We start from the raw sequence: 21,402 nt of genomic DNA, 5'->3' as shown, positions 1-21,402 counted from the left end.
AATCTATAAAATGTTACTAAAATGTCAACAGATTTTTCCAAATATTGCAGATGATAATTTACAGACAGTGATGAAGTTAACTTCAGTGCTATTATAAAGTAATAAAAAGTTTGCAAAATGACTTTTAAAAGTGCATTTTCTGTTCTGTAGTTCAGCCTCAAAGTAGGTCAACATTTAAAAAAAATTAATGCATGTTAAAATAGTGTTTGTAAAGTAGAGAGGGCAGGGTGAGCTTCTTGCACTCCTTTGATCCAATGACTTCCACAGGTTCATCAGCAGTCTGCCACATACCGTCCTGAAAAATAAAAGTCTTTTTTTGCAGTCAGTAGATAAAACAGATTTGGTCAGTATTTTCCTTGGAGCAGTTTGACTAACTATGGAAAACCAAAAAACAGTGAAACGGTTTTCAGTCATGTTTTTGAGGAAAAGTAATTATTTGTGCATCACTTACTTAACAGTTTCATGTTTTATAATTTAGCACTATAGAATATACCATATTAATTTGAATATATAAGCATGTCAGTGTCTTACCAGTGGCAAATCTCTTCTTAAGGAGGGAAAGTCGATAGCCAGTGCCTACTAGCTCTACATCTACTCCTGAAAGGGTGCTTCCTTCACTAATGAATAGCACTGCAAGTGTTGCTGGTTTGCTGGGTCCTTCTGAAAGTTCAAATTTTGCCCTGAGGGATCCAGAACCTATGAAAATAACAAAACTGAAAGGCTGATTGTTCTGCAATACCAAGACAACATGGTGATGTTTAAGACCTATTCCCAGCAGCATTCCTATATACATTTTCAGAAGAGATGAAAGTACAACTCTTTTTTTCCAATGCTCTGTTTAAGACAAGTGACTAGTGAATGATTTAGAGAGAAGCAATACACATTTCTACAACATTATACTCACAGAAGAATGTGCATGTCAGACAGCCTGGTAATCTCTTATTACATTAAATACCTGATTGTTCCCTATAATCATAATTTATGATTGCTGGTCTATCTTATATGTAGTACTTTTCAATAGCAGATTTAAAAGTATGAGCAGGACTCATCAATAGAGCTTTAAATTTGATTTTAAGGGGGAGGAGGATAAAACCAGGCTCACTAGAGATAGGCCTGGGGGAGGGGGCATGCCAATTTTTGTGAGACAGTGTGCTAGCGAGGCCCTTTGGGTTGCCATCGCAGTTGGAGGTAGGAAATGGAGAGCCAAGCAGCAGCAAAGACACAAGGGTTATTGATGGGTTAGAAACCAAGGAAGCACCTGAGAATGGTCATGTAGGAATTAGGGCCTCTCCCCTCAGGAAAGTGGTGGGATCAATAGCCCAACTGAAGTGCATCAACACCAATGCATGCAGCATGGACAACAAACAGGAGGAGCTGGAAGCCATTGTGCAGCTGGAAAACTATGATTTGGTTGCCATCACAGAAACATGGTGGAATGACTCACACAACTGGAGTGCTGCAATGGTGGCTACAAATTCTTCAGAAGGGATGGGCAAGGCAGGAGAGGCAGCGGGATAGTATGTTGGGGAGTGTTTTGACTGCACAGAACTTAATAATGGTGACAACAGGGTTGAGTGTTTATGGGAAAGAATCAGGGGGAATGCCAATGAGGCATGATGAGATTCTGTTACAGACAGCCCAACCAGGATGAAGAGGCAGACAAAATATTCTATAAGCAACTGGGAGAAATCTCACTAGCACTAGCCCTTGTTCTCATGGGGAACTTCAACTTCCCATATGTCTGCTGGAAATACGGTACAGCAGAGAAGAAACAGCCTAGGAGGTTCCTGGAGTGTGTGGAAGATAACTTCCTGACAAAGCTGGTGAGGAAGACTACTAGGGAAGGTGCCCTGCTGGACCTACTGCTTGTGAAAAGAGGACATGTGGGTGATATGATGGTTGGAGGCCATCTTGGGCACAGCGATCGCAAAATGCTAAGTTTTCAATTCTTGGAGAAGTAAGGAGGTGGGTCAGCAGAACTGCCACCTTGGACTTCTGGAGGGCAGACTTTGGCCTGTTTAGGGTCCTGGTTGAGAGAGTCCCTTGGGAGGAAGTCCTGAAGGGCAAAGGAGTCCAGGAAGGCTGGACATTCTTCAAGAAGGAAATCTTAAAGTTGCAGGAGAAGGCCATCCCCATATGCTGAAAGACGAGCTAGTGGGGAAGAAGACCAGCCTAGCTGAACCGAGAGCTTTGGCTTGAACTCAAGAAAAAAAAAAAAAAAAGAGAGGTTGTATCCTCTGGAAGAAGGGGCAGACAACTCAGGAAGACTATAAGGATGTCATGAGGTTATGCAGGAAGAAAAGTAGAAGGGCCAAAGCCCAAATAGAACTTAATCTGGCTACTGCTGTAAAAGACAATTTAAAAGGTTTCTAAAAATATATTAGTAACAAAAGGAGGGCTAAGGAGAATCTCCATCCTTTATTGGATGCAGGGGGAATCATAGTGACAAAGGATGAGGAAAAGGCTGAAGTACTTAATGCCTTCTTTGCCTCAGTGTTTAACAGCAATGCCAGTTGTTCTCAGGGTAACCAGCTCACTGAGCTGGAAGACAGGGATGGGGAGCAGAGTGAAAGCCCCATAATCCAAGAAGAATTGGTTAGAGACCTGCTATACCACTTAGGCACACACAAGTCTATGGGGCCAGATGAGAGCCACCCAAGGGTACTGAGGGAGATGGCTTAAGTGCTCACCAACCCACTTTCCATCACCTACCAGCAGTCCTGGCTAACTAGGGAGGTCCCAGTTGACTGGAGTTTGGCAAATGTGACCCTCATCTACAGGAAGGACTAGAAGGAGGATCTGGGGAACTACAGGCTTGTCATTACGACCTTGGTGCTGGGGAAGATTATGGAGCAGATCATCTCGAGTGCCATTATGCAGCATGTGCGGGACAACCAGGTGATAAGGCCCAGTCAGCATGGGTTCATGAAAGGCAGGTCCTGCTTGATGAACCTGATCTCCTTCTATGACAAGGTGACCCACTTAGTGGATGAGGGAAAGGCTGTGGATGTTGTTTACCTGCACTTTAGTAAAGCTTTTGATACAGTTTCCCACAGCCTTCTCCTGGAGAAACTGGCTGCTCATGGCTTTTACGGGTGTACTTTTGCTGGCTAAAAAACTGGCTGGGCCCAAAGAGTTGTGGCAGCCGATCACAAGTGGTGTTCCCCAGGGCTCAGTACTGGGGCCAGTTCTCTTTAATATCTTTACCAATGATCTGGATGAGGGGGATCGTGTGTACCCTAAGGAAGTTTGTAGATGACGCCAAGTTGGGCAAGAGTGTTTGATCTGCCTGAGGGTAGGAAGCCTCTACAGAGGGACCTGGACAGGCTGGATCAATGGGCTAAGGTCAATTGTATGAGATTCAACAAGGCCAACTGTTGCGTCCTGCACTTGGGTCACAACAACTTTATGCAACACTATAGGCTTGACAAAGAGTGGCTGGAAAGCTGCCTGGTGGAAAAGGACCTGGGGGTATTGGTCGATAGCCAGCTGAATATAAGCCATTAGTGTGCCCAGGTTGGCAAGAAGGCCAAGAGCATACTGGCTTATATCAGAAACAGTGTGGCCAACAGAACTAGGGAAGTGATTGCCCCCCTGTACTTGGTACTGGTGAGGCCACACCAAACTGTGTTCAGTTTTGGGCCCCTCACTACAAAATTATAGAATAAAATTGAATCAAGTCGAATCATCCTGGTTGGAAGGGATCTGAAGATCATCAAGTCCAACCATAACCTAAATCCCACTACCATAACCTGATTTACCCATTCAGTGCTTAAATCATGTCACTAAGCACTATATCTACATTTTTCTTAAATACTTCCAGGGATGGTGACTCCACCACCTCCATGGGTGGCCTGTTCCACTGTCCAACCACTCTTTTGGTAAATAATTTCTTTCTAATATCCAGTCTAAACCTCCCCTGGTGCAGCTTCAGGCCATTTCCTCTCATCCTGTCATTATTCACTTGAGAGAATAGGCCAACTCCCAACTCCTTACAACCTCCTTTCAGGTAGTTGTAGAGAGCAATGAGGTCTCCCCTCAGCCTCCTCTTCTTCAAACTAAACAATCCCAGTTCCCTCAGCCTCTCCTCATAGGATTTATTCTCCAGACCTTTCACCAGCTTGGTAGCTCTTCTCAGAACGAGCTCCAGCAACTCTACATCCTTCTTGTAGTGAGGGGCCCAGAACTGCACACAGTACTCAAGGAGTGGCCTCACCAATGCTTAGTACAGGGGCACGATCACCTCTCTACTCCAGCTGGCCACACTATTCCTGATGAAGGCCAGGATGCCATTGGCATTCTTGGCCACCTGGGTACACTGCTGGCTCATGTTAAGTTGGCTGTCAACCAGCACCCATAGGTCCTTCTCCACCTTGCAGCTTTCCAACCACTCATCCCCAAGCCTGTACCTTTGCATGGGGTTGTTGTGACCAAAGTGCAGGACCCGGCACTTGGCCTTGTTGAACCTCATAAAACTGGCCTCAGCCCATCAATCCAGTCTGTCCAGGTCTCTCTGCAGAGCCTTCCTTCCCTCAAGCAAATTGACACTTCCTCCCAGCTTAGTGTCATCTGCAAACTTACTTAGGAAGCACTCCATCTCCTCATCTAGGTCATTAATAAAGATATTGAACAAGACTGGACCCAAAACTGAGCCCTGGGGGACACTACTGGTGACTGGCTGCCAGCTGGATCCAACCCCATTCACTACAACTCTCTGGGCTCAGCCAGTCAGCCAGTTTTTTACCCAGCAGAAGACATTGAGGTGCTGGAGTGTGTCCAAAGAAAGGCAACAAAGCTGGTGAAGGTTCTTATGAGGAGCATCTGAGGGAACTGGGGTTGTTTAGCCTGGAGAAAAGGAGGCTGAGGGGAGACCTTATTGCTCTCAACAACTACCTGAAAGGAGGCTGTTGTGAGGTGGGGGTTGGTCTCTTCTCCCAAGTAACATATTGCAAAATATGCAGAGAAAAAAAAGGAGATTTAAATAATTAATGAATGGAATAGTGAAAGCCAAGTACTTTTACTTCTTAAAAAAAAACTAGCTAGTAGGAACTGCTAAATGAGGAGGAAAGTTAGTAACTGAAATGTTGCTAAGATAAAAGCAGTAATTGATGAATTAAATTGTTTTATGCAGTGGCTTATTCTTGATAAATTTGGGTTAGTTCATTTAATTTTCATTTGGTCTGCCGCAGTTTGGATAAATCGGAACTTCTTTCCACTGTAAGTATGGAAACTCATATATCCAAGTGCTTTGAAAGTTTGTTCTGTGTTTTATCTCTGTCTGCAACTGACAGCTCACATAATGTGCTGGGACATAAAAAAACACAAAACATTTTACCAGTCTGTACACCAGAATAAGTAGGACTTCAAGATATTTCTCCTAATATTAAGAGTTTTTCTGCAACTTCTCCCTTTGTTTCCATAAGTTTAAGACTTATGTTTTACTCTTCAACACTGAATTGCCAGTACTAAATGTTTATACTCAAACAATGTGGAGAACTGGCCTCCAAAAAAAGTGTCTCTCACTGAAATTGACTGTAATAGAGAGACGTAACAGAAAAAATAAAATAAAAATAAAGGAGAAAAAGGTGGCAATACTGCGGGGTAGGGGCCGCAGCTGGGACTTCATCACGAACCTGGGAGCGGCGGCCTAAGACTGCAAAGCCGTGAATGCCGATAACGGCGATTGTTTGTGGGTCGTTACCGCGCCCATTGCCCGCTACTGCTGGCACAACGGAGAGAGAAGAAAAGTAGACAAAAGAGAGGAGAAGGAAAACCAAATAAAAGGAGCCAAGCTGAAAGCTGCCCTCGCTGAGACCACCATAGGCCGTGACTTTGCCACCAGACCCGGGTCCAATGAGGAAAACAGCTCGTTGTCAGACTCCTCGCCTCTCCAGCGCTCCTGAGATCATCGGAAGAAAGCTCTTAAGGGTGATAGCGGTGAGTGGCCCTGCCACACTACAAAAAGAGCGGTCCTCTGTGTGCCCAGGCAAACGGTAGCTCGGCTGCCAACCAGAGGCACCAGAAGGACGAAGGAAGCAGCTGCTGCAGACTCGCCACCCCTACTGTTCCTGCCGCTGGGGCCACCTGCGCTGGATCTGCCACCGCTGCCTCACCTCGCCTCACCCCCCCGGCTCCAGGAGGACGTGAGCACAACATCTTTTTTTTTCCTTCTCTTTACCGACCGGGTACATGTACATATCCAGTTTTCCACACACACACACTGAAAACTTTTACAGTAAAATGGTATTTTAAACACACAATCTCCGAGAGGAGCTTATCAATCGGTTATATATCCGGTGGAAGCAAGCCGGCCCCAAGCCAGGGATGGACCCACCGAAATAATTAAGAAGGCTATCTTTAATATATAATCTGGTGTCAGAAAATCCTGATAAACAAACAGGGCGATTGTGCCCTGAGATAAGGCAGCTTCGACCCAAAACCGGGTTTGGACCGCGACAAAAAGGGAAGAACGATGGTAGGAAGAGAAAGGAATATACCAGAAGCAGTGGGATATGTGCAAATCTACTGAACATACACAAGACACAATCTGCATCACTGGCAGGCCCATTTTATGCTGCTCTACAAGTGTGCAGTACTTCTTTATCTGGCTGAATTCGCATTTTAGTATGATTTTTCATTTTAAAAGAAGCTCTGCAGTTTGGTAAAGGAAAAAAGAGAAGGCTATCCCTACACAATCATAATGGAAGACAGATGGCAAAGAACTGTGAGATCAGTGAATGATAAAGTACACCAGACTACAGCAATAACCTCTAGCAGATCCAATTATCTCTGATTTTGCTTGAATGACTATCACAGCTTTGCAGCCTTTGTAGCAATAGAAGATGTTTTCCCTTCCCAGGCTTGTGGTTCCTATATTAAATCAGTCACATTTACAAACAAATCTGTGCTTTCATAATTCCCTTCACTAAATTCTTAACAGGGCCAAAGGCCTTTCTGTTACACTGCAAGTCCATTTCTCCACAGATGCTTTGTAGATGAGATGCCTCTCTTCAGCTCCTGTTTTTCTGCTTCAGAAAAACATTGCATTTGCAAAGGTTGCAAGGGCTGTGACATCATCAGAACTTCAGGTAGTGTCCTGGTTTGAGCCAGGATGAAGCCAATTTTCCTTTTACTGATTTTTTTTCCTTCAAACCAGGACATAAAGGAAGTTGGGCAGAGGACGACTATTGGTACCTTACAAAATGCTATATAAATTACCACTCTTAGTAGATGTGCATAGATTATTTTTTTCCCTGGAACTGTATATGGTCAAAGCAAAACCCCTCAAAATGTTGCTCAAGAAAAATCTATAGTTGATCCTATCTCAGCACAGGATCTCTGGATTCCCCCCCCCCAGTTCTTCCACTTACCTCTTTCCGCTGTATCTCAATTATCAGTGTGTGGAAAAACAGAACACAGATATTAAATGTATTTTTCTTTTATTAACTGCTCATTTCCAAATAGCATTGATGTAATAATTTCCTTGTCCAGTCTAAACTCTATTTTAGTGGTACTAGCTGCTTTTCAGGGGCTTCACTATTTTTCTTTTTATAATTTGTTAAGATTTTTACATCTCACTGTTAATGGAATCTCTCAGGAGGAATTTCATTGAGAAGAAGGTGAACTAATAAACAGGATACAGCAAGTGTAAACAGGCATGAGGACATAGAGGCTAAAATCACTTTTTTGAGGCCTTTTTACTGTACAAGAAAAAAGAAAACAAGAGTTCAACTTGCCTCCATTCTCAGACTTCTCTGAAATGCTAGATATTTTCCAATAAGCTTTCATCTGGTCTGCATTCCTGTAAGAGAATGGTAGCTTAGTTATAAGCACCAATTTTTAGAATATTATTTCTCTAGATTTATGCTGGTACCTTACAGACCATGCACATATAACCTACATCTCCTCAATGGAGGTTTATTAAAATATTTGATCATTTTAAGGTGAGTGTGTGGAAAACTACAAAGCAAACAAGAAAACAGAAGGGCATGTCTGCATTGCCCCTGAGCTTGCAGCAGAGCTCATACGTACATATCACATTTTATACGGTTAACATTGTCCTATGCCCAGATTATGGCTCCACAACTCAAAACCCTCCGTGGTCTCAAAGAGTAAGGAAAGGCCAAACATGCTGGAAGCAGTTTCAAAGCTGGGTCTTTATGCTTCATGACAATATTGATTGCTCTCCCCTATGTGAGACTCCTGGCTGTGTGAATTTTATTCCATTTCCATTCTAGCAAACGTAGTTGACAGAAGTGACTCAGGGTTTAAGCTAACTACTGACGCTGTAAAGGGGCAGAAAAGGGTACTGAAGACCACAGTCTCTAAACTGACAGGAAATTTTAACTCTTCAAGCACTTTGCAGCTGTTCCATCAAAGTCAACAACTTAAAGCTGTGAGCAGCATGAAGTGCTGATAGGTTTGAAACTGCCTTTGGAATTGGTGTAGCAGGAGTGAAATGCTCACACATGTAGCATAGATGGTAGTGGTTACTTGCAGGAGGTCAAATGATAAAACATTTTTTCTTCAAAACCCCACCACTCAACCCTCTAGACCAAACATATAGCAGGAGAAACATACTAGAGTTGCCTAGGACATGACTGTATGTCCTGGTTTGAGCCAGGATGAAGCCAATTTTTCTTTTTACTGATTTTTTTTTCCTTCAGTAAGCTTTCTTGTAACTAGCAACAGTGTGTTCTGCTAGGTTGATAAGACAGTGGAATGTTTTTCTAACTACTGAGGCTTCAAGGTCGCACCTGCACTCTGCCGGCTCAGACACTATGGGGAGATCTGTGACCCCCCCGTAGGAGGCTGAGTTAGACAGACAGCAAAATTGGCCAAAGATATTCCATTCCATATATCTACGTAAGCTCAGAGGAAGGTCAGAGATCACAGAAGACAACTTCCTTCCTTCTTCTTCCCCCCTTCTCTTCCGTCCATGGCCGGCGTCCAGGGAGGACTCTGTTCATCCATCACCGTCGATCCTCAGGCTTGATCTCTCGTGACCCCCATAACTCTCTGCTTTCTCCAGCAGCAGCTCCGGGATTCCTCGGGACTCTTCCCAGTTCAGGGAAGTGCTGTGGGAGTTGCTGGGGTGGGGGGAGGCGAGAGGCTTTTGCCCATACCTGCTCTCTCTCAGATTTCATTACTGAGGGGTTTGTGGAAGAAGCCTGAGCAGGGAGGGAGGCATCACCAAAATTTCTAGTTAAGTTATGCAGGCAGGATACCAAACCTGCCCTTGCTCAAACCAAGCTTAAGGTGATTTGGTTAGAAGTATTGCTCTGCTGAAAGAGCAAGTCAAGAAAGATTAAGTCTTGCCAGGATTTTTTCCAATTAAAATGATACTGTATTACCATTTTGTCCAATTAATACATTTAATAGTATTGCTTAGAGAAACATCAGAACCTTTCTGATAAATACACTAGGTTTATTTTATTTCTAAACCTTGCTTTATAAGGTAAACTGATCTACAAGTAATAAGGTTAACAAAGCCTGACTTCCCTCAGCTTGATCTTTGCCCTCTTGACCTTCATGTTAAAAAGACCCTCTTGTCTGTCTTGGAAATAAACAGTCCAGGAATTATGTTACAGCTGGGCAAGTACCTGTGTGCTGCCAAGTCACAGGCACAGTGATTGAATTCTACTCACCTTTTGCTCCAGGGGTGTCCCGCTCTGTCTAGCCCTACTACCCTCTGCTTGCTTTCACAAACTCATAGAAACATCTGAGACACACGTCTCACTCTTAAGTGCTGCTGTAAAAGGTCTGCAGGCTTAGAAGGTGGTGGCAGGTAGCTGCGAGTCAGATGATAATCAGCATGATGCTCAAATTGAGAGACAATGCTACCTGGCTTATGAGGAGATCCTCAGTTACTGATGTTTGTTTTAAACCAATTTCAATTATAATCTAATTTTTAAGCTAGAACAATCAAGAAATCTTTTTAAGAACTGCATTTCTTCTACTGTCTATATATATGGATATATTTATACACACACACACATATAATGTTTTTTAACCATTAAGATATTTTGGTTTCAAATCACGATATAGCCTGTCTATTGGCCAAAAGAAAGCAAATATTGGAAATTTCAGATAGGACTGCATTCATAAAGTTTTGTATTATTACACAGTTGGAATGGGTGCATACAGTCTCATTTTAGTTTATGTGAATTGGCTGTACATGATCTGGTTTGGACCAGAAAATGTCCTAAAGATTTGATACCAAGTATTTTATCAAGAGGAAAAAAATTAGCTGTTTCTTCTTGTGAAATGTTTCAGGCTGACACTAATGAATACACTGAAACGAATTTTAAATAATAAAAAGTATTAATATTACCATTTTGCAGGTGGTAGTGATTGCATGTTTGTTACTCCTCCATCTACTGGTACCACAACCTGGACATTAGACAACATGCTAGGCACATTCAGAGACTCTGGATTGTACTTATAATCCACTCTCACATCAGTAGTGCTAGCATTACATTTCCAGTAAGTTGCAAGATTCAAGGGAGTGGACTGGATGCCCTTTGAGGATATCTGTAAAAGAAAAAAACAGCAGCTTAATTAAAATATTCCCCTTTGGGGAAGAATTAGGGAATGATGGCAACAAGTATAACTAAATCCTGACAAAAGACCACAAGAAAAATCGAACTCTGAGCCCTTACTCTCTGAATTCTGAAGACTGTTGTAGCCTAAAGTAATACCTGTTATTTTAACTTTATTTTTTTTTTTAAAGGTTTAAACTCTCTCTGGCCAACGAGGCTCCTTCCTGTTCTGGCTTTCATAAGTCAAAACAGTTTTGTTTTAGTCTTGTGCTCTGCCTCTTACAAGAAACATGTTTGAGGCAAAATTACTTCATCCTTAGCAGTTGTGAGCCATACCGATTCAGCTGCCCAAACAGCCAGCAGCAGAGGGCAATACCTGCCGTTGGACAGGCAGTCAGCAAAACAGTTCTTACCTATTATTAAATGCATTATTTTCCTACTGCAGGAGGGTTGGATGCTGCTGCTTCTGTAGCTGAGCTTGTGCTACTACCCTGCTGCACCTCTACCACCTTCCTAGTCTACTTGAGGAACCTTCTATGCCCCAGTGTCCCCCCTTGACTTTCCTTGGCAGCCCAGAACCCTTTCTATCTGCCAGGGCTTCTGCATTGCCACTGCCACATTTTTCCCCAACAGTAAAAGCTCGACATGAGCTGCCAGAGTGAGCCAACCACATCCTGGGCTGCATCAAAAGAAGTATGGCCAGCAGGTCAAGGGAGGTGATTCTTCCCCTCTACTCTGCTCTGCTGAGACCCCACCTGGAGTACTGTGTACAGCTCTGGAGCCCTCAGCACAGGAAAGACATGGAGCTGTTGGACAGGGTCCAGAGAAGGGCCACAAAGGATGAGGAGGACAAAGCTCATGGGTTGAGACAAAGGACAAGGAGGGTTCTTCACCGATTAAGGTCCCGGGGAAAAAAATAATAATTTCACACTAATCAAACACACACAGGACACAGACAACACAAAGAGCAAAGAGCAGGGCTTGCATATGTTACCCCACCCCTCCCTTCTTTCCCCGGCCCAAATCACTTTGTTCCCAGTTTCTCTCCCTCCTTCCCCCCAGCGGCACAGGGGGATGGGGTTTAGAGTCAGTTCACAGGCCCGTGGTTCTTGCCACGCCATCCTCCTCAGGAGGAAGGATTCCTCACAGTCCTTCCCTGCTTCCACACAGGGTCCCTCCCACGGGAGAGAGTCCTCCACGAACCTCTCCTTCATGAGTCCTTCCCATGAGGCCCAGAGCTGCTCCAGACTGGGCTTCTCACAGTCACGGGCTGCTTTGAAAACAGCCAACTCCCCTGGTCTTCCAAAGCTGCATAATCAGAGTCTACTGGCCACAAAATCCAAGTCCACTGGCTAAGTTCACCCTTCTTGGCGCCTTCAGGGAATGTTCCACCACGTTCCTCCACGAGTGCAGGGGCACAGCTGCCATCTCGCCATAGGTTGCAGGGAAACTTCTGCTTGGGCACCTTCTTCCCCTTCCTCACCAACCACCAGCACAGCTCTCCTCCTCCAGCACAGCTCTTCTCCTTTAAGTGCTTCTCTGCTCGGGTGTTATATTAGTTCTTTCATATGTTAATTGCTGAGGGACATCTATTGTCCCTCTAATGGCTCTTTGGTTGGGTTTGGAGCAGGGGGAGCTTCTCAGCTTCTTACTGGAGCCACTCCTGGGGCCCTTCATCCAGCTACCAAAAAACCCACCAAACCAAACCAGAGAAATGACCAAAGGGCAGGAACACCTCTGCTACTAAGATAGGCTGAGAGAGTTGGGGCTATTCAGCCTGGAGGAGAAGGGTCCCTGCAGGAGACCTTATAGCAGCCTTCCAGTACCTGAAGGGGGCTTACAGGAAAGCTGGGGAGGCGCTTTTCACCAGAGGGTAGTGATAGGACAAGGGGTCATGGTTTTAAACTGAGAGAGATAGATTTAGGTTAGACATCAGGAAGAAATTCTTCACCATAAGGATAGTAAGGTGCTGGAATAGGTTGCTGATGCCCCCTCTCTGGAGGTGTTTAAGGCCAGGTTGGATGAGGCCTTCTGCAGCCTAGTCTAGTGTGAGATGTCCCTGCTCATGGCAGGGAGGTTGGAACCTGATGATCTTTAATGTCCCTTCCAACCTTAACCATTCTATGAGTCTATGATTCTAAAGATCTTAAATAGATCTCATTCTTCCACAGTACTCATTTCTGCAATCCAAAGATATGTTCTGTTTCTTCCATCTTTCTCTGGAATTCTCTGTGTACCTAATGTGCTTTTTATAGATTCAGTATGCCAAGATTTTAAACTATATTGGGAGGATGTGGAAAGCTACAGTGATAATAATAGCTGCACTGATAGGTTCTTTTGGTTTTTTATGTAGAGACAGTTGGCTCAGATGTTCAACCATCTCTAATGCAGCACAGGAATACCATTAGCCTTCTTTGCAGCAAGGACACATTGCTGGCTCATGGCCAACCTGGTGTCCAACCAGGACCCCCAGGGCTTTTTCTGCCAGGATGCTTTCCAGCTGCATGGCCCCCAGTATATACTGGTGCCTGGGGTTGTTCCTCCCCAGGTGCAGGACTTAACACTTCCCCTTGAACTTCATGAAGCTCCTGTCAGCCCATTTCTGCAACCTCTCGATGTCCCTCTGAATGGCAGGATGACCCTCTGGTCTATCAGGCACTCCTCCCATTTTGGCATCATCAGCAAACATGATGAGGATCTTTAATGAAGATGTTAAACAGGATTGGGCCCAGTATTAAACCCTGGGGTATGCTGCTAGTTACTGGCCTTCAACTAGACCTCAGGCCACTGATCACCACCCTCTGGGCCTGGCTGTTTAGCCAGTTTTCACAGAATTGTCATGGTTGGAAAGGACCGAGTCTAGCCATCAACACAAAAATCCCCCACAAAACAAAAAAAAACCCAAAACAAACAAATAAAAAGCCTCACAACACAAACACCTCATTGTCTGCTCATCCAGCCTGTACTTCATCAGCTTCTCTATGAGGATGCTATGGGAGACAGTGTCAAAGGCCTTCCTGAAGGCTCGGTAGACACAATATACACTGCTCTCCCCTCATCTACCAGGCCAGTCATTTCATCATAGAAGTTTATCAAGTTGGTCGAGCATGACTTCCCCTTGGAGAATCCATGCTGACTATTCCCGATGACCTTCTTGTCCTTCATGTGTCTGTAAATGGTTTCCAGGATGAGTTGTTCCATTATATTGCAAGAGGTGAGAAAATCATACATTCTCATATATTACAGTTATTATGCAATTACAAAATCAAAATACAATATCATTACAAACTCAACCCCCCACCTAAACCCCTAAATATAAGGAAAACTTAACTTTTTTAACAAGCACCTAAAGAAGCAGCGTTTGAAGCTTGCACCCATGAATTGGACTGAAGTGTGAGCAAGCTGAAACAGGTCATGAATGAACAGAGAATGACACGAAGGCATAACACAAATGCACTCAGCTTGGGCAGAGCCTGTGCATTGGAAACAGTGACATACCCAGAACTGGCCTAGATGAGGGTTGACAGTTCATCTGCATGCAAGCAGGCAAAGAAAAATTCTAATAATTTCTGTGTAGATACGAAATCTGCCAGAGTTCCTTAAAAAATTCCAAAAGGAAAAAAGTGTTTACCTGATACTTTAGAACATCCACATTATAATAGGATGCAGATGGATTCTGCTCCGATAATTTCTTGAGGTAGATAGTTATAGCTTGCATGTTCATCCAAAAATCCTTAGTACTAGAGTCACTTTGTGACTGATCACTACAAAGAAAAAGAAAGGTAGGAATCAGAAGGCAAAACTAAGTTATTATTTCGGATGTCTAAAAATTAAGACTAGATCTTCACTATTCCAAGAAAGAATTTGTTCTAATGTTTTATAACATATAATTGCATCTTCTTAAATATTAAACAAACTAACTGCTTGTTGTATCTGGTAAAAATTCTCTTTCCAGGTTGTGGAGCAGTGAGTTTCCTCCACTGATGATCACAAGATGGAGTTAATGCCAAATTTGGATTTTACATTTAATAAAACACAATTTCAATACAACCAGGTGCTGTGAGAATGTGTGGGAGGTGGGGATGAAAGTGGTCTTTGAAATGGAATGTTCTCCAATTTGGAATAAATCCCAAAATCATAATTAGTTTTTGTTATGACATAGCTAATGCACTGAATTAAGATTTGTGCTGTATGTGTTACCACACTTTTCACATATAAAGTGTAAGCTTTCAAAAATTTTTCAATTAAAAGTGATGTTCAAATTATTATAAACAATTGTTTCTCAGATATTTATAGTTACATTCAATCTTAGTAACAATTTATTATATCATTTCTATATGTAGGTAAGAGTGCACATAACTGCAGAAGCAAAATCCTGGTTGGGATCTACTGGAGCACAAAAAGGGGTTTTGCAGATCAAGAATATTTTCAGCTCTGGTTGCATTAGGTTTGTTTGTTTTTTTTAAAATAAGAATGAAGCTTTTAAGAGAACTGATTCAGAAACAAAATTCATATCACTTGAGAATCAAAGAGCTCCATGGATCATCTGTGGATACACAGAGGAACTGCATCTATCCCTAAGGAGGCATGCAGAGTGTGCGTGTAGAGGGAAAGCTGAAAATGAGCACCTGGAACACAGTGAATATGACTGCAATGGGACTTACATATCAGTAGTCCATCCAATTTACTTAGAATTTGGTTCTCAAAAGTGTTGTCATTCAGGCAATTTCCATTTTCAGTAAAATATATAAATGCTTATCATAGAGGTCTTCCAAAATTCAAACAAATTAAACCAGTAGCAAAATCCTTCTGCTGCTATACTACCAAGTGTAACTCAAAACAGAAATTCTGACGTCTCCACAAATATCACTCACAGTAAAAAGTTCCATCTCTATAAATACTGAGCAAATGATAGTTGTTGCAGAATATGATGAAACGTTAAATTATTACCATATGCGTGTAACGTCATAATTATCCAATATTTACATCCTTTCTAATTAGAGGTGAAGTGTTACAGCACTCAGACAAGAATATTGGACACTTTTTTCCAAAACATAATTTTTTTGGATAATTCACTGTCGGATACGGTTCTGCTAATATTTCTCCCTGGGGCTCGGATTAGGGATGTTAAAAGGAAACTCCCCAATCTTGTGAATTCTTCCGATTACTACCCGCTGCTGATTTTTCAGGTTGGCAGTGATGAAATTATTACAAGAAATGTAAGGGCAATGAAGAGAGACTTCAGGGCCCTGGGACAGCTAGTTAGGGGGTCTGGAGCGCAAGTAGTGTTTGCCTCCATCCCTCCTGCAAGAATGGGTAGGGAGGTATACAGGAAGAGTTTGCAGGTTAACGAATGGTTAAGAGATTGGTGTCATAGACAGGGTTTTGGTTTTTTTGATCATGGGATGCTATATGAGGCACCTGGACTGATGGTAGCAGGTGGGATGCACCTGTCCCAGAGGGGGAAGAGGCTTTTGGGGCAGGACTTGGCAGGGCTCATTGATAGAGCTTTAAACTAGATGTGATGGGGGAAGGGGAGAAGACCGGGTCTGTTAGGGACAAGCACAAGAGGAACACACCATGGCCCAAAGTCAGGTCGTCCAAGGAGGATTTAGTCCCACCGGTGTGCTCTGTTCGTTTCCTGAAATGCCTGTATGCTAATGCACGCAGCATGGGGAACAAGCAGGAGGAGTTAGAGGTCTGTGTGCGGGCTAAGGGTTATGATCTAGTAGCAATAACAGAGACATGGTGGGACAGCTCACATGACTGGAATGTGGCCATGTCTTTTAATGTAGCAATACTACAGAATCTAAAAGAAGAAAGGTAAAGAAAGAGAGAAAGAAGGATAGACTGAGAGTGAAAAGCCTGACAACTGTGTAACAAACAAGAACATAGTAGAAAAAAAATGTATTGTACTGAAGCTGAAAATTCTTTTTGAAAAATGTCAGAAGACCAGGTAGATTATTAAGCAATACAGTAAGATAATTATTTGTTTGCCTTGTTTGTACAATATTAACTACCTAATTTGTAAGGCATGGTGATAGAATTTAAATGCTAATAAAATCTTAACTGAGCTGATGTAATCACAACAAAACAGATTTTATATGAGTACATATCCTGTGTGGAAGGAACAAAATACCCAGCAGGACCAGAACCCTGGACTTCCACAGGGCAAACTTTGGTCTCCTCAATCATCTATTAAGGGAAATCCCATGGGACAGGGTGCTAGAAAATAAAGGAGCTCAAGATAGCTGGTCAACATTCAAGGACCACTTCTTGCAAGCACAGGATCAGAGTGTCCCAATGGTTAGGAAATCTAGTAAGGGTGCTAGGAGACCTGCATGGTTAAAGAAGGAACTACTGGGCAAACTTAAGTGGAAAAGGAAAATCTATAGATCATGGAAGGAGGGGCTGGTCACTTGGGAGGAATATAGGACTGTTGTCAGAGGATGTAGGGAGGCAATTAGGAAAGCTAAGGCCTCCTTGGAACTTAACCTTGCAAGTCAGGTTAAGGATAATAGAAAGGGCTTTTTCAAGTACATAGCTAGCAAAACTAGCAATAGAGGCAATATTGGCCCATTGAGGAATGAGGTGGGAGCCCTGGTGACAGAGGATATAAAGAAGGCAGAGGTGCTGAATGCCTTCTTTGCCTCTGTCTTCACTCCTGCAGGGTCTCCCTATGAGCCCCAGATTCATATAGCCCCAGAAGAAGTCAAGATAGAGGAAGAGTTTGACATGGTAGATGAGGATTGGGTTAGGGATCAGTTGAGTAATCTGGACATCCATAAATCAATGGGTCCAGATGGAATGCACCCAAGGGTGCTGAGGGAGCTGGCGGAGGTCATTGCTAGGCCACTCTCCATCATCTTCAGTAAATCATGGGCAACAGGTGAGGTGCCTGAGGACTGGAGGATAGCAAATGTCACTCCAGTCTACAAGAAGGGCAAGAAGGAGGACCCGGGTAACTATAGACCGGTCAGCCTCACCTCCATCCCTGGAAAGGTGATGGAACAACTTGTTCTTGTGACTATCTCCAGGCACATCAAGGACATGGGGGTCATCAAGAGCAGTCAGCATGGTTTTATCAAGGGTAAATCATGTTTGACTAACCTCATAGCCTTCTATGAGGAAATTACTAGGTGGATAGATGATGGTAGAGCGGTAGATGTGGTTTATCTTGATTTCAGTAAAGCATTTGACACCGTCTCCCACAGCATCCTTGTGGATAAGTTGATCAGGTATGGGTTTGGTGACCAGGAAGTGAGGTGGATTAGGAACTGGTTGAAAGGAAGGAGTCAGAGAGTTGTAGTCAATGGGGTAGAATCTGGTTGGAGGTGTGTTACTAGTGGAGTCCCACAAGGGTCGGTGCTGGGACCGGTGTTGTTCAACATCTTCATCAACGACCTGGATGAGGGTATAGAATGTACCCTCAGCAAGTTTGCTGATGACACTAAGCTGGGAGGAGTGGCTGACACACCAGAAGGCTGTGCTGCCATTCAGAGAGACTTAGATAGGTTGGAGAGTTGGGCGGGGAGAAACATGATGAAATTCAACAAGGGGAAGTGCAGAGTTTTACATTTGGGGAAGAACAACACCATGTCCCAGTACAGGTTGGGGGCTGAACTGCTGGAGAGTAGTGTAGGTGAAAGAGACCTGGGGGTCCTGGTAGACAGGAGGATGACCATGAGCCAGCAATGTGCCCTTGTGGCCAAGAAGGCCAATGGCATCCTGGGGTGCATTAGAAAGGGTGTGGTTAGTAGGTCAAGAGAGGTTCTCCTCCCCCTCTATTCTGCATTGGTGAGGCCACATCTGGAGTATTGTGTCCAGTTCTGGGCCCCTCAGTTCAAAAAGGACAGGGAACTGCTCGAAAGAGTCCAGCGCAGAGCTACGAAGATGATTAAGGGAGTGGAACATCTCCCTTATGAGGAAAGGCTGAGGGAGCTGGGTCTCTTTAGCTTGGAGAAAAGGAGACTGAGGGGTGACCTCATCAATGTTTACAAATATGTAAGGGGTGAGTGTCAGGGGGACGGAGTTAGGCTTTTCTCGGTGATGACCAGTGATAGGACAAGGGGTAATGGGTGTAAATTGGAGCATAGGAGGTTCAAGGTGAATATCCGAAAAAATTTTTTTACTGTGAGAGTGACAGAGCACTGGAACAGACTGCCCAGGGAGGTTGTGGAGTCTCCCTCACTGGAGACATTCAAAACCCACCTGGATGAGTTCCTGTGTGATGTACTCTAGGTGACCCTGCTCTGGCAGGGGGGTTGGACTAGATGATCTCTCGAGGTCCCTTCCAGCCCCTAAGATTCTATGATTCTATGATTCTATGATACGATAAACTGTCACGTCAAAGAACGATAAATTTAATTTTGTATTAAAATAGACTTGCTTCTCAAGGACAATTGAACCCAAAACAACAGATGTGGTGCGGGACAGAAAGGATGAGCAACAAGCCATCCTGTGCCCCTGGTAGTCACCACCCTAACTTGGGGCTCATGGATGCTCGTTGGCTCTGGACAGTGACACTAACTGGACAGGTGGGTCATGGGGGTATAAAAGGTGGGGAGTGCAGCAGGTGGGCCCTTCCCTCCTCCCTTTGGTCCTTAACCCTCTCCGTTAAAAGCACAGGACCTTTGGTATTACCTCCCTAAAGGACACTTTCTTACTGTATCTATCTCTATATATATATCCCTGGTAGCATTTTCTCTAAACATCATCCCTCAGTTTGTGTTAACCCTTAATAAACCAACTAATTCATGTAGTAAACATTGGTCTTAGAGGCAATTTCTGAGCGTGGTGGGGGTGTGCATTCTAACTACCACCCTAAAATACCGTCCCACAGTGGCCGTTCCTCCGTGAGAGGCAGCGCCACGTGTGACCCTCAGGCTTATTCAAAAACCCCTCCACATCGGGGGGGGATGTTGCAAAAGCACCTGACAGCCAGGAGCCCCCCAATACCGGCTTGCGACAGTGGCAGTGGAGATAAACTAAGCTAAACAAGATTAGTTCAGGAAATTAAATTATGTATAAGCAAATCAACAAGACTGAAGAGAACTCTGATTTACATATACAACAATTCACATTTTACAAATCATGTAGTTTACTATTATATTAAAAAAATAAAATACAAAACCTGTATATAAGTTGTGCATTTGGAAGAATCTGCTCTAGTTTGCTTGTATTTTTTACCCTGAAGCAGAGCACAGCTGGAGATGGATTGCTGGCAAAGACTTTAATAATCCCACTTGGGAATGATACTGTCATATCACCAGTGATCTTCACAATACATCTAGAAGAGAATGAAAACATCAGTTTTATGGCAACTCATTAACTGCCTAGCTTTAATACTAATTTTAAAGCAATCTTTTACAATCTGATGAGCTGAATTCAAAACAGGAAATCTATTTCAAATGAGGGTAATGTGGCACTATGACAATCTGCTATCACTTTCAACTTGGAAGTCAGATGAAATAAGATAAAAAAGTTTCGCTGGTTAAGCATACAGCAGTATGGGTGGATATTTTTCAGGCTTTGAAAACATGGCACAACTATGCTTAGGCAAGGCCTAAGTAACATAGCAAACAATGTGACAGAGGGAATGAGGTGCTTTTAAGCTGCCCAATTTTAAATGTACCACCCACCTAACTATAATGAAAACTCTTCTCATTGAACACATTTTTGTAAAGCAGGGATATATAAACGCCTAGCAGGATGCAGGCCAATAGAGAGTGATAAGCCACTGCTGTCACTTAGAGGAAAAAAACCCCATGAATCCCCCTTCTAATGTATATACATTTTCCCCCAAAACTATTAAAAGTAAATCCAGTATGTTTTCTTATTGTAACTTATTACATTCAAAACAATTCACTATTTAACTAACTTTGTGGGATCTGCTCCTTTAAAGTAGGCGTTAACAGATTCAGTAAGGGCTACTGCAACAGGCAAGGTATCCTGGTTTCCAAGGCTGACAGGGCTGGGACCACATGAAACACCTAGAATACATACAGTGTATAGGTTTAATTTTCAAAAAGCTTAGCAATAGATTTCAGAACTGTTGACTACACCTGTCATTTTTACAAGAGGTTGCTACCATCAAGGTCACAGCAGAATCCAAAGTATTACTTGAAAAGCATGTAGAACTATATAAACATAGTACAGTACCATCACATCAAAAAACTGCTTAGCAGCCTAAAAAAACCAGGGCTATCAGTATGACATTTTATAATGTCATTACACAAGGAAATACATATGAGACACAGGAACACTGCATTAAATAGGCTCCCAATAAAACTGAAGTCAACAGATTGAAAAGAAATTAGATGTTAACTACAAAACTTTTTAAAAAATCCCTATTGTATGCTCATAGTATGAAAAAATGTATGATAAAAAACTCACAGAAATGCAAAGAATTCAGTTACAGTATGTATGAACATAAATGCACATCCATTAATATTACCCCACATAAGTGAACAGTTGAACATTCTTTTAAGTCTTTCATTCAACAAAGATTACAATTCCCATGCAAAAACTGTTGAAGAAGTAATTTGCAAAGTTTTCTAAAGTTTACATAGTAAAGATTCTGGGAGTACCTTGGAGGTACCTGGAAATACGTATCAGTTTACAAGAAAAATAATTACCAGGCCTGTGTCAGCCTTCACAAAGTTCCAATGCACACCTATAAAAATAAACTCAGATCTCAGCTAAAGCTTTTTGAAATGTGTGTGTATAATTGACAAAACCAGTTGTTATGGAATTTTTCTTTTCAGTAGTGTTTTATATGTGTACTGAATATAAAAAGGCAATACTGGAACTTCTATCTTTTTATTAGTGCAGTAGTGTAGAGGGGAGCATCTTACTAATT

General features: G+C 43.0%; 1 protein-coding gene across 1 annotated transcript in view; it reads right to left on the bottom strand.

Annotated features, from left to right (window-relative positions):
- Positions 1-272: 272 nt before the first annotated feature.
- The window catches only part of LOC104397224 (FCH domain only protein 2-like), a 154,805-nt gene continuing 133,675 nt past the window's right edge, over positions 273-21,402 (bottom strand). Inside the window, exons 20-26 of the mRNA XM_010007172.1 lie at positions 20,422-20,533; positions 19,675-19,830; positions 14,173-14,305; positions 10,334-10,533; positions 7,737-7,801; positions 532-696; positions 273-295 (exon numbers count right to left, since the gene is read on the bottom strand). Of these exons, the coding sequence (XP_010005474.1) occupies positions 273-295; positions 532-696; positions 7,737-7,801; positions 10,334-10,533; positions 14,173-14,305; positions 19,675-19,830; positions 20,422-20,533 (854 nt within the window). The remainder of the gene's footprint in view (positions 296-531; positions 697-7,736; positions 7,802-10,333; positions 10,534-14,172; positions 14,306-19,674; positions 19,831-20,421; positions 20,534-21,402) is intronic.

The sequence above is a fragment of the Chaetura pelagica genome, unplaced genomic scaffold (assembly GCF_000747805.2).
Source record: "Chaetura pelagica isolate M959 unplaced genomic scaffold, ChaPel_1.0 scaffold351, whole genome shotgun sequence".
NCBI classification, from domain to species: domain Eukaryota; kingdom Metazoa; phylum Chordata; class Aves; order Apodiformes; family Apodidae; genus Chaetura; species Chaetura pelagica.
The sequence above is the reverse complement of the archived record's forward strand: the minus strand, read 5'-3'. Positions and strand labels throughout refer to the sequence as shown.